The sequence below is a fragment of the Mobula hypostoma genome, chromosome 17, assembly GCF_963921235.1.
Source record: "Mobula hypostoma chromosome 17, sMobHyp1.1, whole genome shotgun sequence".
NCBI classification, from domain to species: Eukaryota; Metazoa; Chordata; class Chondrichthyes; order Myliobatiformes; family Myliobatidae; genus Mobula; species Mobula hypostoma.
In genome coordinates this window covers 7,019,860-7,044,066 of record NC_086113.1, presented here as the reverse complement: position 1 = coordinate 7,044,066, position 24,207 = coordinate 7,019,860, and the positions used below count along the sequence as shown (strand labels likewise).

Below are 24,207 nucleotides of genomic sequence, written 5' to 3'. Positions count from 1 at the left end.
CTAACTGCTCAAACAATTCAGTCCCACGTAATGGTTTAAGCCCCACAGATGTACATTTACTGAAGGCTGCTTACAAAAATCATGCAATTTAGATAAACATCACAAAGTTAACTCCATACAAATTATTCATGCATCACGATGCTTGCATACTTTTAAATATTACCCAAATTGATGACTTGTATTTTTCCATTCTTAATGTATTTTTCAGCAATATTTATACAGTAAAATCTGAATTAAAAAAGAAAACAAGAATTCAAAAATACAGTCTTTTGGCTCTACGTGGAATTTTTCCCCAAAGATTTGATACCTAGGTGATTATGGAAAATAGAATGTTAATTCAAGCATACTGTTATTCTGTTTTTTTTTTCCCCGAGATCAAGAACAGAAAGGAACAGGGCAATTCATCCCCAAATTAAATTCACATTGTCCCAATTAAATAATTTTGGTTTCAATCTGGCAATAATCAATATGTGTGTAATAAAAATCAACTACTGATTATTTCCTTTACTTTAAAGGCAACCTTTTTTGTATTTTTATTCCTGGGCAATACTGTATTCTTACAAATGGAAGGTATGTCATTATATCACGGCAGCTTCAAAAGAGTTATACACTCAGCCGCCACTTCAGTAAATACCTCCTGTACCTAATTAAGTGGTTACTAAGTGTATGTTTGCAATCTTCTGCTGCTGTAGCCCATCTACTTCATGGTTTAAAGCATTATACATTCAGAGCATCTCTTCTGCACACCACTGTTGTAATATGTGGTCATTTGAATTACTGTCACCATCCTATCGGCTTGAACCAGTCTGGCCACTCTCTTCTAACCTCTGACATTAACAACACATCTTCACCCACAGAACTGCTACTGACTGGATTTTGTTTTTGTTTCTTGCACCATTCTCTGTAAACTGTAGAGATTGTCATGTGTGAAAATCCCAGGAGATCAGCAATTTCTAAAATATTCAAACTGTCCCATCTGGCATCAATAATCATTACACGGTCAAAGTTACTTAAATCATACTTCTTCCCCACTCTGATATTTGATCTGAACAACAACTGAACCTCTTGACCATGTCTGCATGCTTTTATGCATTGAGTTGTTACCACATGATCAGCTAATTAGATATTTGCATTAATGAGCAGGTGTACAAGCGTACCTAATAAAGTGGCCACTGAGTGTATATGCAAGAGATACTGTAGATGCTGGAAATCTAGAGCAACACACACACACAAAATGCTGGAGCAACTCAGCAGGTCAGCCAGCATCTATGAGGAGAATGAATAAGCAGTCGATGTTTCAGACTGAGACACTCATCGAGTCTACAGTAGCTTTGCATTTTTTATCTTTCAATTATTAAACTGTGGACACAAAGGCATACACTATTAACTCCACCTTACTGGCAACTAATACCAGCTCTGATATTTGTGGCAGTGATTTTATCCACATTTGGGTCCTGAAGAAGGGTCTCAGCCAGAAACATCAACAATCTATTCATTTCCATAGATGCTGCCTGACCTGCTGAGTTTCTCCAACATTTGTGTATGTTGTTTTGGAGTTCTATTCTTTTCTTCATTCTGCTGGAATTTCTTTTTAATTTGCTCTCTTTCATTGATCTCTGTTGCCTTTTGCACAGCACATGGTTGACATTTCACCTTTTATCTTCCCACTATTTCAGATTCCTTTGTTCTCATTTCTCCTCCCAATTTTAGCTTCATTTATAAAACACTTATTTCCAAATTTTCCCAATTCTGATTTATGGTCATTGACTTTTGACCTTGAATTGGTTCCTTTCATCTCTAAATACTTACAATTTTGCTGAATTTTTTTTTGAGTTTTCTGTATTTTTAGTATTTTTGTATGATCAGCAAACACAACATTTTATTCTTGTGGTACAGTTTCTCAACAGTAATATCCAATGCTTATTCCCTTGCTAACCTTGACTTTCTAGACAGCAGAGGTCACAGATTTTCAAGGTTTTAACAAATTAAACCCAAGAGAACAGCGACAATGCATGTGCAAGAGGACACACTGTCACCAACAGGTACCAATTATTAAACAGTTTCTCCCAAAACAACAACCTCTACTGGCTAGAAGGCCAAAAATAAAAGCAGGTGCACAGAACTGACCAATATCGTTAAAAGCAAGACAGGTACACTCATATCACCACTGTTTAAAACAGGTCAAGCCTCAAATTTAATGAAAACACTCACATAGACTTCATTTGTTAAAGCTATTTTAGTTAAGTTTTTGGTATAGTTATAATTTTAGCTATGAAAGAAACTACTGTACATTTCTTTTATTCTCTATTTATTCCATTCAATTCTTTAGTGCACCAACAAACTATTTAATTATATGCTGTGACCAATTCATACTTATAATTCCACTTGAGAGAGGACAAGGCAACCTCCCTTATTTCCCAATACGTGGATAATTCCACTTGGAATACAAAACTCCCTCAATGCTATCAGAGCATGGGACTGGAGTTCTGGATCTGCGGTTTGTGGATTGGATGAATGAACGCTAAACTGAATTGAATATGGATTCTTTCGATTTTGTGTTTTACTTTCTGTGTTTTTGCTTGTCCTTTGTTTGTTGCTATTTGAGTGATTTGTTTCTTTTTGCACATGAGGGGGTTGAAGTTCTTGTCGCCATTTGCGCGATTTGTTTTGTTTTGCGTGTGGGGGTTACGTTTTCCTTTGAACAGGTTCCATAATTTTCATTGTTTTGTGGCTGTCTGTGGAGAAGATGAATCCCACGGTTGAATACTGCTTACATATTTGGATAATAAATGTATCTTGAATCCTTTAGAAATGGGTTGGCCACAACTTATTTAAAATAAAAGATGCACAACAGATAAAGCAGTACAACTCTCAAGACACAGTGCCCAACAAGAAAAATAAGAACTCCAAAATACAATCTTTCAGCTGTGCAATCCCCTTCTCCCTAAGGTCTCAGTATCTGGCTAATTATGGAAACTGGAAAATTGTCAATTCAGGCATACTGTTGTTCAAGGCATTTTTTTAAAGTAGGAAAAGGTAGAGCAGTACAGAGGGTAACTGCACCTATTTATCTTGTTAACACTAGCCTAAATCGTGTTTATTGATTTTGTTTTCCTTCTTGAGTGACGAATGCGATACATTGAAGAAAAATTAATGAAGATTGCAGGACAGTGGGTTTGTGGTGAAATACTAGTAATGACTAACCAGCTGTTTACAGTTAGTTTACTCATTATATTTGCAGAATAGTATCAGTTCAACAGTATTTGTCATTACAATGTTACATTGACCGGATATTCTCAGCATGACCTTCTATTAAAAAAAATGGTAGAAACGGATAAATATGGTTTATTTATGATGCTAAAAGTACTGGATTTGAAGAACAGTGTAACTGCTGAATGCAACCTTAAAAGAGGTAAAATAAAACCAATCTCATTATGAAATGGTTATCAGCCACTTTCCACAAAGTGCAAATTATTCAACTACAGAATCATCATTTTTTGCCCTAACTCTGCATTGCAACTATCCACAGATCCAGCGTAGCTTTATATCATTAAATACATGTGTAAGTTATAGTATGTCACACAAAATGTAAGATCCAATATTTTAGCAATGATATTTCAGTATCTAGTTTAAAATCGGCATTACATTTAGGACATTATTATGCAATTAGTTTATTAGCAGGAATAAACTAAGATTTGCTTAAAAATTAAACTCACCATTCGTGCAGTCATTTTCTTTTCAGACACAGAATTTTTTCCTGCCGTGATATAGAATATTATTTGCGAACTGACTGTAATCATCCACTACAAAGCACACGGGAGTTGTGTGCACATGTGCATTTCTAAGGAACAGATAATGAATCTATGGATGATGTGCAATTTTAACTGTTGTTCAAATAATGCTGATAGTGTATGGTGAATTAGTTTTGTATGTGATGTTGCATCAATCAATATAGTATCTATCATAGTCATGGAGCACAAAACAGACCCTTCAGTCCATCTAGTCTGTGCCAGACTGGCTTTCTGTCTATCTACCTACATCTGGAAAAAAGCCCTTCATACCTCTCCATCCATATTCCTATCCAAACTTCTCTTAAATGTTACAATTAAACCCACATATACCGGAATCAGACATATTATTATCATAGATATTAATTATAATAGTTAAATTAAATAAGGAGTGCAAAAATAGAAATATAAAAGTAGTGAGATAGTGTTCCTGGGTTCAATGGTCATTCAGAAATTGGATAGCAGAGGGGAAGAAGCTGTTCCTGCATCACTTTGAGTGTGTACCTTCAGGTTCCTGTACCTCCTTCCTGATGGTAACATGCCATGAGTACTGGGGTCCTTAATGATGGATGCTGCCTTTTTGAGGCATCACTCCTTAAAGATGTTCCCATACTGGAGCTGACTATGTTTACAACTCTCTGCTGCTTATTTCAATCCTGGGCAGTAGACCCACCCCAGATACTAGAGAGTGATGCAGCCTGTTAGAATGCTCTCCAGAGTACATTTGCAAGAGTCTTCGGTGACATACCAAATTTTGTGCCTTCTTTGTAACTGCATTGATATGTTGGGTCCAGGATAGATCCTCAGAAATACTAACACCCAAGAACTTGAAATTTCTCCCTCTCTCCTCTTCTGATCCCTCTATTAGGACTGGTGTGTGTCCCCTCGTCTTACCCTTTCAAAGCCCACAATCAGTTCTTTGGTCTCACTGACATTGAGTGCCCTTCTATGCCTCTCATATTAGTTACTAGTGCAAATTAGTTATAAAGAAATAATGGATATTTATATGGGTCAGGTTCTCGATGGTGGGCTGACCCCTTTTTAAAGGCCTTGCTTGACAAATATCAACACTACAAAAACATGCTTGCCCTATGAATGACCATCATTGCAAGCAATTCCATATATATTGGCTGAAGAAATTGCATTATCGACAACTAGACATGCCTAACTAAATTTGCAGTGTGATGCGATTCACTCTGACAATGGGTCCAACTATATTCCTCTCTGGAAACCAATTTTCAGTTGCAGAGTGATGGAAAAATTGCACTATATAAGCAAGTTTATAAGAATCAGGTTGTTACCAGTGTCTTATATGACGTGATTTTCTTTTTTGTTGCTTTGCAGCAGCAGTACAGTGCAAAAGCATAAAATCAGTCTAAGTTACAAAATAAATAGTGCAAAAATAGGAATAATGAGGTAGTGTTCATAGACTGTTCAGAAATCCAGTGGCAGGGAGGAAGCCGTTCCTTAATCATTGAGTGTGGGCCATTAGGCCGTTGTACTGTTAAAACAGCATGATTAAAAACTAACATGGTGAATACGAAGTGTACGCTAGGTCCAAAATTAGTTGAATTTCTAGGTAGCCTCCAACCTGATGGCACAAATATTGATTTTTCCTTCCAGTAAAAAAAAGTCTTCCTCCCCCATCCCCTCTTCTTCTATTCCCCACTCTGGCCTCTTAACTCTTCTCACCTGCCTATCACCTCCCTCTGGGTCCCCTCCTCCTTCCCTTCCTCCTATGGTCCACTCTCCTCTTCTCTCAGATTCCTTCTTCTCCAACCCTTTACCTTTCCCACTCACCTGGCTTCACCTATCACATTCTAACTATCTTCCACCTTCTCCCCCACCCCTGGCTTTTTAATCTTCCATTTTCCCCCTTCCTTTCCACTCCTGAAGAAGGGTCTTGGCCCAAAATGTCAACTGCTTGTTCATTTCCATGGATGCTGCCTGACCTGCTGAGTTCCTCTATTATTTTGTGTGTGTTGCATTGGATTTCCAGCATCTGCAGAATTTCTTGTGATTACGATATGCACATGCTATCACATCATACAATAAACCACAATTTCACTGGATAATTCATTATTTAAAACATAATTCATACCCAGAGATTTATTAAGGATTCATATATTGCCGCATTTCAGTGATGTGCCAGACCGAAAATAAGTAAATATGATATGTTAGTCTATCCTGCATTTATTATCTTGATAAAATAGTGCTGCTTAAACACGCTTGATGAAATATCATAGGAAATAGGTAATATCACAGGTAATCTCTCCCAAGCAGAGATATTTACATCATCCTTAGTGACAGGTGAGGTACCATTGATCGGAGGATAGTTAATGTTGTTCCATTGTTCAAGAAAGGATAAACCAAGAACTTATAGGGCGGTGTGCCTGACATCAGTAGTTGGAAAGTTATTGGAAGATATTCTAAGGGACTGGATATGTGAATATTTCGCTAGTGAGGGACTGATTAGGGACAGTCAGCATGGCTTTGTGTGTGGTAGGTCATGTCAAGCCAATCTTATCAAGATTTTCAAGGAAGTTACCGGGAAAATTGATGAAGGCAAGGCAGTGGATGTCATCTAAACAAACTTCAGCAAGGCATCTGACAAGGTCCCACATGGGAGGTTAGTCAAGAAGGTTCAATTGCTTGGTATTCAAGATGAGATAGCACACTAGATTGACATTGATTTTGCAAGCGAAGGCAGAGAGTGATAGTAGGTGGTTGCCTCTCTGACCGGAGACCTGTTACTAGTAATGTGTGACAGTGATTGGTGCTGGGTCCATTGTTGATTGTCATCTATATCAACAACCTTGACGATAATGTGGTAAAGTGGATCTGCAAATTTGTGGATCACACAAAGATTGGGGATGCAGTGGACAGTGCGAAAGACTATCAAAGCTTGCAGCAGGATCTGATTCAGATGAGAAAATGGGCTGAAAAATGGGAGATGGAATTTAATGCAGACAAGTGTGAGGTGCTGCACTTTGAGAGGATCGACCAGGGTAGGACTTAAATGGTAAACAGTAGGACAGTATGGAGTGTGGTAGAACAAAGGGATCTGGAAATACAGGTTCGTTGGAAGTGGTGTCACGGGTAGATAGGGTCGTAAAGAAAGCTTTTAGCACATTGAACTTCATAGGTAAGTACACGAGTTGAGATGTTATGTTGCAGTTGTGTGAGACGTTGGTGAGGTCTAATTTGAAATAATGTGTGCATTTTTGGTCACTTACCTACAGCCAAGAAGTAAATAATTCTGAAAGAGTACAGAGGAAATTTTCGAACATGGGGACTGAAGGACCTGAGTTCTAAGGAAAGACTGAATAGGTTAGAACTTCATTCCCTGAAATATAGGAGATTGAGAGGAGATTTGATAGAGGTATACAAAATTATGAGGGCTATAGATAGGGTCAATGGAAGCAGGCTTTTACCACTGAGGTTGGGTGAGACTACAACTGGAGTCATGGGTTAAGGGTGAAAGATGAAATGTTTAAGGGGTACATGAGGGGAAACATCTTCAGACAGAGAGTTGTGAGAGTGTGGAATGAGCTGCCAGCGCAAGTCATGGATGGGATTTTGATTTCTATAGTTAAGATAAATTTGGATAGGAGGGCTATTGTGTGGGGTGCAGGTCAATGGGACCAGACAGTTTAAATGGTTCAGCACACACTAGATGGGCTGAAGGGCTTGCTTCTGTGCTGTTGTTTTCTATGACCCTATGACTCCAATAAGAATCCACAATGCAGTTTTAACCAAATCCCTGCTTTTATAGCCAGATCAAAGCACTGGAGAATGCTGATAAGATAATACAGTCAAATATATCATCTAATCCTCATCTTTCAGTGTTTAAAAATGAGGATCAAGGTTCATCCTCAGTTGCTTGGACTAGTGTGTGTGAGAGAGTATACAGGGGCCATTTTACTCACGCACTCACACATTTGCTTCTATTGACCTCAGTGCAGTTGAATACAGGTGAATAAATCTGACAATTGATGCAATCATACCATTTAGTGGAAGCAATGTAACCCAAATTTATTTCCCTATTTTCCTTATTTCTTAAGGTCAAGATCAGGTATGCTTCACCAGAATGGAAATCACTTACAGGAGAACTATGATTGAAATTGACTGAGAATGAGACAATTCAGTGATTTTTAAAAAATTAAAATCTGAAAAAGATGCAGGATTCAGCCATTTCAACCCTTCTGCCTGCTACATCATCCGATAAGATCACCAATGATTTTTTCTTCACTGCCAGTTTCCTGTACCAGGCCGAGTATCTAAAATTTAAATAGTATTTGTCTTGAATACATTCCGTTTAAAGTTCAAAGTAAATTTATTATCAAAGCACATGCACCACTCGCTACCCAGATATTCATTTTCTTGCAGGTATTCACAGCAGAGCGTAGGAATACAATAGAATCGGTGAAAAACTACACACAAAGACTGTCAAGCGACCCCTGATTAGAAGGATAGACAGTCAGATGGATAGGCAGATCGCTCATACTAAGAACATCAGTTGTCGAGTCCTTGATTCCCCACAGCCCTCCCCAGTAGTGAATTCCAAAGTTTCACTACTCTTTGGGTCAAGAAATTTCTTTTCAATGCTTTCATGAATGGCTAATGCCTGATCTGAAACTGTCATACCTAGTTCAAGACATCATGCCAAGTGAAACATCACCATTGTTTCCACGCTGTCAAGTCTCATAAAGGTTTCATACATTTCTGGATATCACCTCTATTTGTCAATTTAAGAGAGCATGGGCTTAAACTGCTTAATGTCTTCTCAAACGCTCACACATTCACTTCCACTGACCTCAATGCAACTGAATGTGAGGTGTATAAAACTGGCAATTGATGCTCTTGTACCATCAGACCATCCCCACATTCTTTCTGTTGGAATTACATCCATCATTTCAGTAGGGAATTCCAGATGTGACCTCACCAGAGCTCAATCTGATCAAAGCAAATTAATCACAAGTAAAATGGCAGTGCACTATTAAAAAGTCAATCATGTAAAAAAAATATTTGCAATGAGCAGTAACCCAGCTAAATGATTCACATTATTAATAAATGAATGTGTATCATTAATAACCTGGAGTTTAACATAATTCAACAAACATATCATATTCTTTTCTGGTAGCCTCATTATAGGAAGGATGTGGATGCTTTAGGGAGAGCACAGAGGTGATTCACCAGGATGTTGTCTATATTAGAAAGCATGATTTATGCGGAAAGGTTGAGCAAGCGAGGGCTTTTCTCTTTGGAGCAATGGAGGATGAGGGGTGACTTGATAGAGGTGTGCAAGATGATAAGAGGCATAAATAGATTGGACAGCCAGAGACTTTTTCCCAGGGCAAAAATGGATTATACAAGGGGACGTAATTTTACGGTTTAATTTTACACAGCGAGTGGTGAGTGTGTGGAACACACTGCCACAGGTGGTGGTAGAGGCAGATACATTTTAGACATTTAAGAGACGCTTAGATAGGTACATGGATCATAGAAAAATGTGGAAGGGAAGGATTATATTGATCTTGGAGCAGGTTAAAGTATTAGTACAAAATCATGGGCAAAGAGTCTGTGCTGTGCTGGACTGTTCTATGTTAAATCAATAATTGTACACAGAACAGTACAGCACTGAACAGGCACTTTGGTGCACAATGCTTATGCCATCTATCAGCAACTTAAAACTCATCTCGTCCACCTACACATGGTCTATATCTGGCCATTCCCTGTCTGCTCATATGTACTGTCTAAATGCCTAATGCCTCTTAAATGTGATAATCATATCTACTTACACCACCACCTCGGGTAACACGTCCCAGGCACCAACCACCCTGTGCAAAATTAAAAATAGCACCTTACAAATGTCCAATAAACTTTCCCCCATCTCTTCTCAAGTTATACCCTCTAGTATTTGAAGTTTCCAACCTAGGTTAAAGACTATGTCTACTATAGTTATAAACTATCAGGTCTCTCCTCAGCCTTCGATACCTCAAAAAGCAATACGTTTGTCCAACCACTCTTCATGATTAATAGCCAGAATATCCAGGCAATATCCTGGTGAACCTCTTCTCCACCCTCTTCAAAGGCTCCACATTCTTCCTGCAATGTGTGAAAGATCTGACACAATACTCCAAATGCAGCCTCGCCGAAGTTTCATACAACTACACGACTTCCCAACGTTTATATTCAATACCGCACCTGATGAAGCAAGCTTACAACCCGGTCTACCAGTGAACCCACTTTCAAGGAGCTATATACTTGCAGCCTGCAGAGATCAATACTCCTCAGGGACCTGCCATTTGCTGTACGTTTTTCTCTGATATTTGACCTCCCGAAGTGCAACACCTCACACTTGTCAGGATTAAACTCCATCTTCACTTTCACCAACTGAACTATACCTTACTGTGTATTTTAATAACCTTCCTCACCACCCACAACTCCACTAATTTTTGTGTCCTCTGCAAACATTACTAAACAGCCCACATACAGTTTCCCAAATCATATCTATCCCAGTACTGATCCCTGCCAAACATCACTGTACTCCCACATAGCACAGGCTCTGTAGAATAGTGTACAGATCAGCAATATTAATATTACCACAATAAGAAAATGATGCTATAGCTCAAAATGAGTACAGATACAAAATACATATCTTTAAATCTGCTTTCCTTATTGGAGGTAAGATTCCTTCACAATAATCAGAGTTACAAGGATCCATGAACTTATTTTCTATTTACCTTCCCTTTCTATTAATTCAAGTATTTTTACAAACTTAAATCCAAGTCATAGGCAAACTAAGTACAGCATCGAGGAAATAAGGCAATAAGACATTGGAGCAAAATTAGGCCATTTGGCCCATCAAGTCTACTCTGCCATTCAATCGTGGCATATTTATTTTCCATTTCAACCCCACCATCATGGTTTTCCTCATAACCCTTGACACCCTTTCAACTTCTGCTTCAAGTATACCCAATAACGTAGCCTCCACAGCTACCTGTGGCAATGAATTCCACAGATTCACCACCTTCTGGCTACAGAAATTCCTCATCATCTCTGCTCTAAAGGTACGTCCTTCTATTCTGAGACTGTGTTCTCTGGTCCTAGTCTCTCCCACTGCTGGAAACATCGTTTCTACAACCACCTTTTCAATATTCAGTAGGCTTTAATGTGTTCCTTACTGGATTCCAATGAGGACAGGTCCAGAACCAACAGATGCTCCTCATATGTTAACACTTTCATTCCGGGGATCATTCTCGTGAACTTCCTCTGTAACGTCTCCAATGTCAGAGCATCCTTTATCAGATATTATACCCAAAACTTCTCACAATATTCTGACCAATGCCTCATATAGCCAGAGCATTACATCCTTGTTTTTATATTCTAGTCCTCTTAAAATGAATACCATACCAACACATTGTATTTGCCTCCTGTACTATTGGTTTAACCTGCAAGTTAACCTTTAGGAATTTCTGCTCTAAGGCCCAAGTCCCTTTGCACTTCCAATTTCCAACCGCGATCCCCATTTAGAAAATAGTCTACACCTTTATTCCTTCTACCAAAGTTCATGACCATACACTTCACTACACTGTATTCTATCTGCCACTTCTTCGCCCATTGTCCTAATCTGTCTAAGTCCTTCTGCAAACTCCCTGCTTCAACCCTCCCCACTCCTCCGCAATCTTTGTATCATCTGCAAACATGGCTACTAGCCATCAATTCCGTCATCCAGATCATTAACATCTACTTCTAGTCTCAACCAACCTCCGTGGAAAAAGCCAGCTTGTATTAATTAACCCTGTCTGTACCCTTCATCATTTTGTATACAGTTTAAGAAATAATGGACAAGGTTTTTCAACTTGAAGGGAATTTTTATATTAAAGTATTAACACACAAGTAGCTGATATTGAAATATGAGCATTGCTATATTTCTCCATGTTTTCATTCACGCAGCAATATTCACAATAGAACTATAACAAAAATCAGTTAATTCATAGGATTAATTACAGACATCCCACCCTGCAAAAACTCATCTCAGGGAGGTAGCACCATCAATTTGCGTTAGACTTCCGGGGGAGGTGGGATGTCTGCAATAGAGTAGCTCTTTAGCAGCTGGCCAGCTAGTTTAAATAACGTTAGCTATGCTAATGAACGAATGACACCTGTTAAACTCACCTCAACATGTCTTTTACAGTCTTAACCCACCATGGGCAATAGAAAAGTCACTGTTGCAAACAGTGCAGCGAGCAACACTGTCATTATTTTGACCCCTATTAGGCAGGGGTACACTTTAGTGTAGTCTGGGGTGACCTATGTTTTATATTTTTTTTGGAGCACTCTGCCATGGCGCGCTCTCACTCACGCGCTCTCTCTCGTGGCGCTCGCGCACTCTCAAGCGCTCTCGCTTGCTTTCTCTCTTGCTCGCTCTCTCTCCCTCTCTCGCTCTCTCACTCGCTCTCTCTCCCTCTCTCGCTTGCTTTCTTGCTCGCTCTCTCTCGCTTTCTCTCTCTCGCGTGCTCTCTCTCGTGATCGCTCTCGCGCTCTCTCTTGCTTTTCTCTTGCTCGCTCTCAAAAAAATTCATTTCCGTGATATTGTATATAATTTGTGGGCATCAGGGAGCCACTACTAATATGCCGGAGACTCCCGGAAGTTCCGGGAGAGGTGGGATGTCTGTAATTACAGAAAATAAGATAATCATGGGAAAAGATTCTTGTACCCAGAGGGCTAACTATCTTTTCTAGTAGGCATCAAGGCAAGTGGGGGGCTAAGTAATTAAAATGCCCACCCAGCATCGTCAGCAATAGATCTAGGCTTATTTTATTTTTACTATCAGCCCTTTCTTCAGTTGTGAATGAATAACTCTAAATCAATGTTACCAGATAATTTGTTCATTCCTTTTGTGCAGAACTGCGTTGGGGTGTTCCGCAGTAGTGGGAGATGGCAGCAATCCTGGGAGAGACTACTAATTCAGTTATTCAGTGCCTTGATCCCCAAGGTAAACAATGTACACTGCTGCATGGAAGACTAAAATCTATGGCTAACCTAATGATAGTATAAAACACTGATTTAATCAGCTTAGTGAAGCCCCTTGCACTTCAGAAAGCATTACAGCACCCAATTAAAAACCCTCTAAAATAACATGAATTCCAATGCTGTTGTACCTTAAAATCACTTTCAATGAGGAAATGGATCTGTGTTGAGACAAAGCAAAAGGCTTACTGTTTTAAGAATCTGTGACAAATATTGTGATGAATATTGAACAGTTCAGCACAGTACAGGTCCTTCAGTCCACAAAGTTGTGCTAACCTATAAAAATCTACTCCATATATCATCTAAACTTTCCCTCCTACACAGCACAAAACCCTCCATTTTTCTTACATCCATGTGCCTAGTGAAGTACCTTTTAAATGTCCTTATTTGGAGGTTTTGTTGGACTCAAGAGAGTTCTCCTCCATGATCCTTACCACAGTTTACGTACCACCAGCAGCCAACAGAAAATCAAGCACTTGAGATCCTGCATGATGCTGTCTCCAAACAAGAAACAGCCCACCCTAACACATTTCATATCATAGTCGGGGGCTTCAATCAGGCTTGTTTGAAGAAATCCCTGCCCAATTACCATCAACACATAACCTGTAGCATCAGATGTCCCAACACATGAGATCACTGTTATACTGTTATGCTTACTATTTCATTCCCAGGCCACTTTGTAGGAAATCTGATGACCTGGCTAACCTCTGACCTGCTTACAGGCAGAGGGTTAAGAGCAAGGCTCCAGAGTTAAAAGCAACAAAAAGGTGGTCACAGTAGGCAGAGGTGGGACTATAGGATTGCTTCGAGTCGGTGGACTGGGCTATGTCCAAGGACTCATCTGTGGATCTGAATGAACACACTGCGGTTATCATGGACTTTATAAAAACGGTTGAACATGAGTGTGTACCACAAGGCTGTGTGCTTAGCCCCCCCTCCCCACTTATGACTGTGTGGCCAAGCTCAACTCAAATGCCATATTCAAGTTCACTGACAACACCACTGTCGTAGGCCAAAGGAAATGTGGTGACGAATCAGCATATAGGAGGGAGGCTGAAAATCTGGCTGAGAGGTACCACAACAACATCTTTGCCGATGATACAAAGATAGATGGAGGAGCGGGTAGTGTTGTGGAAACAGACAGCCTGCAGAGAGACTTAGACAGTTTAGGAGAATGGGGAAAGAAGTGGCAAATGAAATACAATGTTGGAAAATGCATGGTCATGCACTTTGGTGGAAGAAATAAACGGGCAGACTATTATTTAGATCAGAATCAGAATCAGAATCCTTTATTATCACCAAGTATGTGGACACATACAGGGAATTTGATGCCGCTTTCCCAGATCTCTCGCTGTACAGAATCAAAAAAGCAAACAAAACAATAGTGCAAATAATCATGAACTATATACAATGAGGTATACCCGTGTATGTACAGGTGGACTTGGTTTATAATAGACAAAAATTCAAGTGTTCATTAGACTGATGGCATACGGAAAGAAACTGTTCTTGTACCTATTTGTCCTGGCATACAGTGATCTAAAGCGCCTACCAGAAGGAAGGAGTTGGAACAGGTGATGTCCAGGGTGTGATGGGTCTACAATGATGCTGCTTGCTCGCCTCCTGACTCTAGATGCATATAAGTCCTGGATCGAGGGCAGCTTCACACCAATAATCCTTTCCGCAGCCCTGACGTTTCTTTGGAATCTATTCTTGTCTTGTTTGGTAGCTGATCCAAACCAGACAGTGATGGACGAACAGAAAACAGACTGGATTATTCCTGAATAGAATTGAATCAGCAGCTCCTGAAGCAGGTTGTACTTCCTGAGTTAATGTAGGAAATACAACCTCTGCTGAGCCTTTTTGATAAGAGTGTCCGTGTTGGGTGTCCACTTCAGGTCGTGGGAGATTGTGACACCCAGAAACCTGAAGGTCCCAACAGCAGACACAATACTGTTGAGTATAGTGAGTGGGGGGAGTATTCAGGGGCTCCTCCTGAAGTCCACTGTCATCTCCACAGTCTTGAGTGTATTTAGCTCCAGATTGTTCTGACCACACCAGAGGGCCAGCCATTCCACCACCCGTCTGTATGCAGACTCATCACCGTCTCGGATAAGGCCAATGACAATTATGTCGTCTGCAAACTTCAGGAGTTTAACAGATGGATCCTGTGAGATGCAGTCATTAGTGTAAAGGGAGAAAAGCAGTGGGGAGAGCACACATCCCTGGGGGGCACTGGTACTGATTGTCCGGGTGCTAGAAATGATGCTTCCCAGCCTCACTTGCCGCACCCTGTCAGTCAGGAAACTGACAGATGGCTGGGGAGACAGTGAGCTGGGTGAGTTTGGAGTGGAGGATTCCTGGGACGATGGTGTTGAACACCGAGCTGAAGTCAACAAACAGGACCCTCGCAGAAGTTCCTGGGTTGTCGAGGTGTTGTAGTATGTAATGCAGTCCCACATTGACTGCCCCATCCACTGACCTATTTGCCCGATAAGCAAACTGCAGGGGGTCCAGCAGGGGGCCTGTGATGTCCTTCAGGTGAGCCAACACTAGTCTCTCAAAGGACTTCATGACCACAGATGTCAAGGCAACAGGCCTGTAGTCATTTAGTCCCTTGATAGTGGGTTTCTTAGGGACTGGAATGATAATGGAGCGCTTGAAGCAATGAGGGACTTCACACACATCTCCAGCGACCTATTGAAGATCCGTGTGTAGATGGGGGCCAGCTGATCAGTGCAGGTCTTCAGGCAGGAGGGCGACACACCTGGTCTTCTGCCTCCGGAACAGCTGACTCACCTTCCTCTCACAGATCCTGAGTGCAGGTACAAGAGGGTTGAAGTGAAGGGGGTAGGGGGAGCAGTTTTTGTAATGTGGGGTGAGAAAGCGGATACTGAGATGTCGGGCTGATGGATGATGGGTTGCAGGTAGGTCTGTGTTTTGGCTGGGGGAAATGATGGTGTCGAATCTACAATAAAACTTATTCAGATCGTCAGCCAGTTGATGGTTCTCCACAGCCTGGGGGAATGGTTTCTTGAAGTTGGTGATCTCTTGGAGCCCCTTCCACACCGACACTGGGTCGTTGTCTGAAAATCTGTTTTGTAGTTTTCCAATGTAGCGCTTCTTCATTGCCTTAATCTCCCTTGTCACTGGCTCGTTTGTACAGAATCCTGTCCCCTCTTCTGTACGCCTCCTCCTTCTCCCGACGAAGCTGCCTGAGTTGTGATATCAACCAGGGCTTGTTGTTGTTGAATGTGCAGAAGGTTTTTGTTGGAATGCACATGTCTTCACAAAAACTGATGTATGAGGTCATGATGTCAGACAGATCATGAAGATCTGTAGCTGCAGCCTCAAAGACACTCTAATCCATGCAGTCGAAACAGGCCTGAAGTTCCAGCTTTGACTCGTTGGTCCATCTCCTGACTGTCCTGACAACAGGCTTAACCGATCTTAGTTTCTGTCTGTATGTCGGGAGAAGGTGAACCAGGCAGTGGTCGGAGAGTCCGAAGGCTGCCCGTGTAACAGAGTGATATGCATCCTTTATTGTCGTGTAGCAGTGGTCTAGTATAGAGTCCCTGGTGGGACACTTAATATGTTGTCTAAATCTTGGCAATTCTTGGCCAAGGTTTGCTCTGTTAAAATCACCAAGTACAATGAGCAAGGCATCTGGATGCTTGTTCTCCACTTCAGTTATCTGGTCAACCAGGTGTTGTAGCGCCTCCCTGACGCAGGCCTGAGGTGGAATGTAGATGCCAACCAGAATAAATGAGGAGAACTCCCACGGTGAATAAAACAGTCTACAGTTTATAAGAATTGTCTCTAGTTGTGGACTGCATGAATTTCCTAACACCGTGACCTCCGTGCACCAACCTTCGTTAATGTAGAAACAGATTCCACCTCCTCTCCCTTTCCCCAAGAGTCCCACATCTCGGTCTGCTCAGAAGAGTTGGAATACTGGAAGTTGTAGTGAGTTGTCCGGGGTGTGCTCACCCAGCCAAGTTTCAGTAAAGCACCAAGTGGCAGATCTGAAAAAGTCGCCGCGAGTTTTATTGAGTAGCAGCAGTTCATCCATCTTGTTGAGAAGAGAACGGACATTTGCCAGGTGAATCGACGGGAACACAGATCGAAATCCCCCCCGTCTCAGTTTAACGAGCGCGCCGGCTCGCTTCCCTCTACGGCGTCTCGTGCACAGACCAGTCAGAGCTGCTGCAGCACCTCTGGCCAAAACCTCCGAAACACTATCCATAAACAGTGGAGAACAGTTGGTGGCAGATTCACTAATCTTTTGAAGTTCCTCTCTGCTGTATGTAATCAGAGAGGAATCGCAGGAGACAGGGCAAATCAGAAAAAACAGCAACAGTACCAGAGAGCGCAGTACCGTGGCAGCCATCCGCGGCACCATCTTAGTCTCCAATAGATGGGAACAGAATTCAAAATGCAGAGATGCAAAGGGACTTGGGAGTCCTTGTGCAAGATACCCTAAAGGTTAACCTGCAGGTTGAGCTGGTTGTGAAAAAGGGGAATACAATGCTGGCATTCATTTCTAGAGGTATAGAATATAAGAGCCGGGATGTGATGTTGAGGCTCTATAAGGCACTCGTGAGACCAGACTTGGAGTATTGTGTGCAGTTTCAGGCTCCTTATTTTAGAAAGGATATGCTGACATTGGAGAGGGTTCAGAGAAGGTTCACAAGAATGATTCCAGGAATGAGAGGGTTACCATATGAGGAATGTCTGGCAGCTCTTGGGCTGTATTCCCTGGAGTTCAGGAGAATGAGGGTAGAAGCTCATAGAAACATTCCAAATGTTAAAAGGCCTCAAAAGATTAGATGTGGCAAAGTTATTTCCAATGGTAGGGGATTCTAGGACAAGAGGGCATGACTTCAGGATTGAAGGACGTCCTTTTAGAATTGAGATGCAGAGAAATTACTTTAGTCAGAGGGTGGTAAATCTGTGGGATTTGTTGCCACGAGCGGCTGTGGAGGCCAAGTCATTGGGTGTATTTAAGGCAGAGATAGATAGATTCTTGATTAGCCAGGGCATTAAAGGGTATAAGGTAAAAGCAGGGGACTGGGGATGACTGGATGAATTGGATCCAATTGGATGAATGGTGGCGCAGACACGATGGGCCAAATGGCCTACCTCTGCTCCTAAATCTTATGGTCTTATGGTTGTCTGCCCTACTGGTGTGGTCATTCATTGATTCTATTGTTATTAAATTTATTGAGTAATCACGCAAGAAAATGAATCTCAGGGTTGCATATGGTGAGCTCAAACCATAAGGCCACAAAACAATAGGAGAAGGATTAGGCCATTCAGCCCATCGAGTCTGCCCTACCATTCCATCATAGCTGATCCTGGATCCCACCCAACTCCATATACCTGCCTTCTCCCCATAACCTTTGATGCTCTAACCAATCAGGAAACATCGATTTTTGCTTTAAATATATCCACAGTCTTGGCCTCTACAGCTGACTGTGGCAGAGCGTTCCACAGATTCAGAGCTCTCTGACTAAAAAAAAAATCCTCCTTACCTCTGTTCTAAATGGTAGCCCCTCAATTTTGAGGCTGTGCCCTCTAGTTCTGGACACCCCTACTATATAAAAGAGCCTCTCCATATCCACCTTATCTAGTCCTTTAACATTTGATGGGTTTCAATGAGATTCCCCCCCATTCTTCTAAATTCCAGTGAGTACAGGCCCAAAGCTGCCAAACACTCCTCATATGTTAACCCCTTTAAGCCAAGAATCATCCTCGTGAACCTTTTCTGGACTCTCTCCAATGACAACATATCCTTTCTGAAATATGGGGCCCAAAATTGTTGACAACACGTAACCATATGACATACTCTAATCCAGGCAGCATCCTGGTAAGTTCCCTCTGCATCTTCTCTAAAACTTGCACAAACTTCTTATGAGGTGATCGGAACTGAACACAAAACAGTCCAACTAAAGTGATACAGAGTTGCAACATGACCTCATGGTTCTTGAACCCCCTACTACTGAGGGCCAATGAACCACACACCTTCTTAACTAAATTATCAACCTGTTCTGTTCCGCCATCCTCTTCACATCCTCCACAGTCACAAAAAGCATTGCAAAACTAGGTCTGAGATGTGTTCAAGTCTTCGCTGAAACTACAAATCTGAGATGCCTTTGGACTGTGGGAGGAAACCCGAACACCTGGAGGAAACCCATGAAGTCACGGGGAGAACGTACAAACTCCTTACAGGCAGCAGCAGGAATTGAACCCAGATTACCTGTACTGTAAAGCTTTCTGCTAACTGCTACACTTCTGTGCCACCATTTCTCACTTAATTCAATTTTATTTCTGTTTTGAATTAGTAACCATTCTTAATGAAAAATAGAAACTTTTAAGCAGTAATTCAGTTTCATCTTCTTTTAAACATTGTTCTTTTTGTCCTCAGAGGTCCAATTCAAATTATCGAATATAAAATAAATAAAAATGAACAAGACAAACACCTATCTATCTGCTTTAACTGAACAGTATTTTGGAAATGATTATTTGTAACTCGTTAGGAAATAAGTAAACACAAAAGATGCTGCAGATGCAGGAAGTCCAGAGCTACACACACACACACACACACACACACACACACAGCGTGCTGGAGGGACTCAGCAAGTCAGGCAGCAGCAAATGGAGAGGAATAAACAGTCGTCATTTCAGACCAAGACCCTACATTAGGATTCAAGACAATAAGTGAACAGGAGGAGCCTGTTAGGAACCAAGAAAGCAACATATAGATACAGCTAGAGTTATAGTTGAAATATAAGACAAGTTTTTTGCCTTTAAGGAAAAGGAGGTACCAGAAACATTAATGAGATAAAAATCAATAACAAAATCTTTGGAGGGTTGGCATGCTTTAAGTAATTATGTGATCTAAACAGGATGCACCATAGGGCAGCACAGTAACCTAATGCTTGACAGCTCCAGCAATCGGATCTCAATTCCCACTGCTTTCTGTAAGGAGTTTGTACGTTCTCCCCATGACCACGTGGCTTTCCTCCGGGCGCTCCAGTTTCCTCCCATATTCCAAAGATGTATGGTTACAGTTAGGATTAGTAGGTTGTGGGCATGCTGTGTTTCACCATAGCTAGCAACACATGCAGGCCGCCCCTGCTCATCCTCAGACTGTGTTGGTTGTTGATGCAAATAACACATTTCATTGTACACTCAGTGGCCACTTTATTAGGTACAGGAGTGGAATCCTGTGTGGTCTTCTGCTGCTTTAGCCGATCCGCTTCAAGGTTTGATGTGTTGCATTTTCAGAGATGCTCTTCTGCACACCACTGTTGCAATGTGCAGTTATTTCAGTTACTGTCACGTTCCCATCAGCCTGAACCATTGCCCCCTGATCTCTCTCATTAACAAGGCATTCTCACCCACAGAACTGGCACTCACTGGATGCTTCTTGTTTCTTGCACCATTCTCTGTAAAACTCTAGAGATTGTGGTGTGTAGAAATCCCAGGAGATTAGCAGTTTCTGAGATACTCAAATCACCCCATCTGGCACCAACAATCATTTGATGGTCAAAGTCACTTTGATCAGAATTCTTCCCCATTCTGATGTTTGGTCTGAACAACAACTGAACCTCTTGACCATGTCTAATGCAATACAGGTTATTAGGATAATTGGTCACATGGGGGTAATTGTCAGCATGAAAGGCCTATTACTATGCTGCATCTTTAAATGAATAAATCAGTCTGCAAGATGACATGCATGGGCTGGGAGACAAGGCAGACAAAAGGCAGTGAAGTTTAATGGAGAGAATTTAAAGTGAATAATTTTTGTAGAAAGAACAAAGAGCGCAAATATAAGCTAAATGACACTATTCTAAAAGTTATGTAGGAATATTTGAGATATCAGTGTATAGGTCAGACATTTTTGAATGTCGGACAATGCATTGAGAGTGGTTTGTAAAGTATGTTAGATACCTGGTTCTTAAAATAAGTGGGATTATGTCCAAAGTTCAAAGCAAATTTATTATCAAAGTATGTATATATTACCATATACAACCCTGAGATTCATTTTCTTGTGGGTCTTACAGGTTGACAGTTCAGTGACACAGTGGTCACTCTTCACGGAAAGACCGAGTTTGATTCTGATGGAAGGATGCTTTCGAAATTCTAAGATTTATGTGATTATTGGACTGCAGTTTATATTGCCATCCTTCAGTTTTCTGTATTTTCTTTCTTGTTGCCAATTGGCGGGTTGGGGTTGCAGGTGGGTGACATGTTAGTTTTTGTGAGAAGGAGGGGTTGGAGATTTGGGGTCTGCTGTTCTAGTTGGTTTTTCTGTGAGCACAATCTGTTAGTTTTTGTGTTTCAGAAGGGAGTTGGGGGTTCGATCCTATTGTCACTGTTCTTTTCTGCGAGGGAGTGGGGTTGGGGGTTTGATGCCTTTGCTGCAGTTCTTTGCAAGGGGGTAGGGGTTTGATGTTATTTTTGCTGCTTTTTGTGAGGGAGGGGTTTGCGAGTTTTGTTTCTTTTTCCTTTTTGTACGGGGAGGGGTTCATGTCCTTTCTCTTTTCTGTATTTTACATGCATATTTTGAAATGCACCCTTGAATTTACATTCAAAGAAATCCAACAGAATCAATGAAAAAATACACACAAAGACTGACAATCAATCAATGTGCAAATGAAGACAAACTGTGCAAATATAAAAATAAATAAATAATATTGAAAGCATGAGTAGTAGAATGCTTGAAAATTAGTCCATAGGTTGTGGAATCAGTGTAGAGTTGAAATGAGTCAAGTTATCCACTTTGGTTCAGGAGCTTCATGGTTGAAGGTCCTGCCTATTCCTGGACGCCGTACATCCTTCCTGATGGCAGCAGTGGGAAGAGAACATGGCCTGGATGGTGGGGGCCTTTGACGATGCACGCTGCTTTCTTACAGCAGTGCTCCTTGTAGATGTGCTCAATGGTGGAGTGGATCTTTCTTGTGATGGACTGGCTGTACTGGCTGTTGGTTCAACCGTATTAAAAACTTGCTTAGGCCACAACTGGATTATCACATCCAGTTATGGTCATCAATATTTCAAGGAAGGACATAAAGGTCCTGGAGAGGACAGACAAGAGATTTACTACAATGGATCCAAGCCTACAGGTGTTCAGCTGCAAGGTTAGAGTAAAGATGCTAAGGACATTCTCCTTGGAGTGAACAAGGTTAGGAATGTGTACATGAAGTATTTATGTAGAGTAAATAAAGGGAAGCTGTTACCATGGTAAAAAGATTCAAGGACCTGGGGATTCAGATTCAAAGTGATGAACAAAACACACAATAGAGAAGTGAGGAAAATCTTGCTTGTTTGCAAAGAACGAGATTATGTTCTAAAGACGCACACACAAAATGCTAATTCAGCAGGTCAGACAGCATCCATGGAAATGAACGAACAGTTGACATGTTGGTGCGAGACCCTTCTTCAGCCCTGGAAAGGAAGGGGGAAATACACCAGAATGAAAAGATGGGGAGAGGGGACTGAGGACAGCTAGAAGATGATAGGTGAACCCAGTTGGGTGGTAAAGGTAAAGAGTTGGATAAGAAGGAATCTGATAAGAGAGGGCAGTGGACCATGAGAGAAAGGGAAGGAGGAGGGACACCAGGGGGAACTAATAGGCAGATGAGAAGAATCAAGAGCCCAGAGAAGGGAAATAGAAGAAAGGTGGGAGTGGGAAATTTTTTAAACCAGACAGAGAAATCGATATTCATGCCATCAGGTTGAATATGAGGTGTTGCTCCTCCAACCCGAGGGTGGCCTCACCATGGCACAACAGGAGGCCATAGACCGACATGTCAGAACAGGAATGGGAACTGGAATTAAAGTGTTTGATCACTAAGAAGTCCGCATTTGGTGGATGGAGCGGAGGTGCTCGAAGAAGCAGTCCCCCAAGATATTACAGGTCTCATCAATGTAGAGTAGGTCACATTGGGAGCACTGGACTCAATAGACAACCAAGCAGAGATGCAAGTGAAGTGTTGCCTCAGCTGGAAGGACAGTGTGAGGCCCTGAATGGAGGTGAGGAAGGAGCTGAATGGGCAGGTATAGCATTTAGGGCACCTGCAACGATAAGCGTCGGAGGGAGATTAGTGGGGAGCGGGGAATGGACAGGGGAATCCTGGAGGAAGCAATCGCTGTGGAAAGCATAGAGATTGAGGGATATAAAGATATTTTTGAGGTGCACCAAGTGTTGATCGTCAGCGAGGAGATGTTATCACCAATCCGCACAGATTGTGGTCTTCCGGTTAGGAAGTCGAGGATCCAATTGCAGATGGAGGTACAAAGGCCCAGGTTTTGTAACTTCTCAATCAGGATCGTGGGAATGATGATATTAAATGCTGAGCTATAGTCGATGAACAGAATCCTGACATAGGTATTTGTATTGTCCAGGTGGTTTAGAGCCGTGTGAAGAGCAATTGAGATTGCATCTGCCGTTAACCATTACATGCTGGTATTTATCCACATTTTATTCCATATCTGTACTTCTAACTTCATTCTTTCTAATTGTGGATTTTTGGTTTTTGTTTGCATGTCACACCAACACACCATGTGTTATCCTAATATATGTAAATGTATATGGCAAATAAAGTTGATATGATGGGGACAGGGTGTAGGGTGGAGGGACGGGGGGGGGAACAGGGAGAATATGGTGAGGGGGAAGAGGTGGGTGGATGGGGGGGGTGCAGAGAGACAGAGCAGTTTTTTAACAACTTAAGCTGAAAGGATGGATTCTCCATAAAAATAAATTTTCAGTGCCAGATAGGTTGTTCAGGAGAAATTAAGACTTATCACCGTATTGAAAAGCATATTTACATTGAAGTGGACAAACCCTAAAATATTTTGACAATTTAAATCAATACTTGTGCCCTCAATGTTGAAACTTCCTTCTGTTTATGTATTTGAATTTGAGAGCCTGATTGCAAACTGCTGTTTACATGCAGTTTACGCAGGAGCAGCAGGGTGCCTTGTAGAGGAACTTCCAAGCTCCTGTGACAAACTGGGAACAGAGAGCTGCCAACAGCTTTTATCCTATTTCTAATGTAATTAACAAAGAGCAGCAGGGGAAATTAGAAGAATCCAAAATCATGAATGGTCTTAATAAGAGTAAATAGAGGATATGATTTTCAAATCAGTGGGTCAGTAACCAAAGATCACAGAGTAACAGTAACTAGCGAAAACAAAAACATAGGTGAGGTGGCATGAGAAAACAAGTATTCTTGCAGTGATTTGCTGTAACCTAGAACGCAGCAGGTGATAGAAACAAATTTCATCAACACAAGAGATTCTGCAAATGCTGGAAATCTAAAGTTACACACGCACAATGCTGAGAAATTCAGCAAGTCAGGCAGCATCTTTTGGAAG

General features: G+C 41.4%; 1 protein-coding gene across 6 annotated transcripts in view; it reads right to left on the bottom strand.

Moving 5' to 3' along the window:
* LOC134357816 (RNA-binding motif, single-stranded-interacting protein 3) overlaps positions 1 to 24,207 on the bottom strand; it is a 1,318,209-nt gene that overhangs the window by 1,272,212 nt on the left and 21,790 nt on the right. The window contains exon 1 of one of the 6 annotated variants that reach the window (XM_063069502.1): positions 10,976 to 11,346. The exons of 4 other annotated variants lie outside the window; for them this stretch is intronic. In XM_063069502.1, coding sequence (XP_062925572.1) covers positions 10,976 to 11,020 — 45 coding nt within the window. In that variant the 5' untranslated portion in view covers positions 11,021 to 11,346. Of the gene's footprint in view, positions 1 to 3,716; positions 3,747 to 10,975; positions 11,347 to 24,207 lie in introns of those variants that run through there. One more of the 6 variants, XM_063069501.1, reaches the window with a different exon arrangement.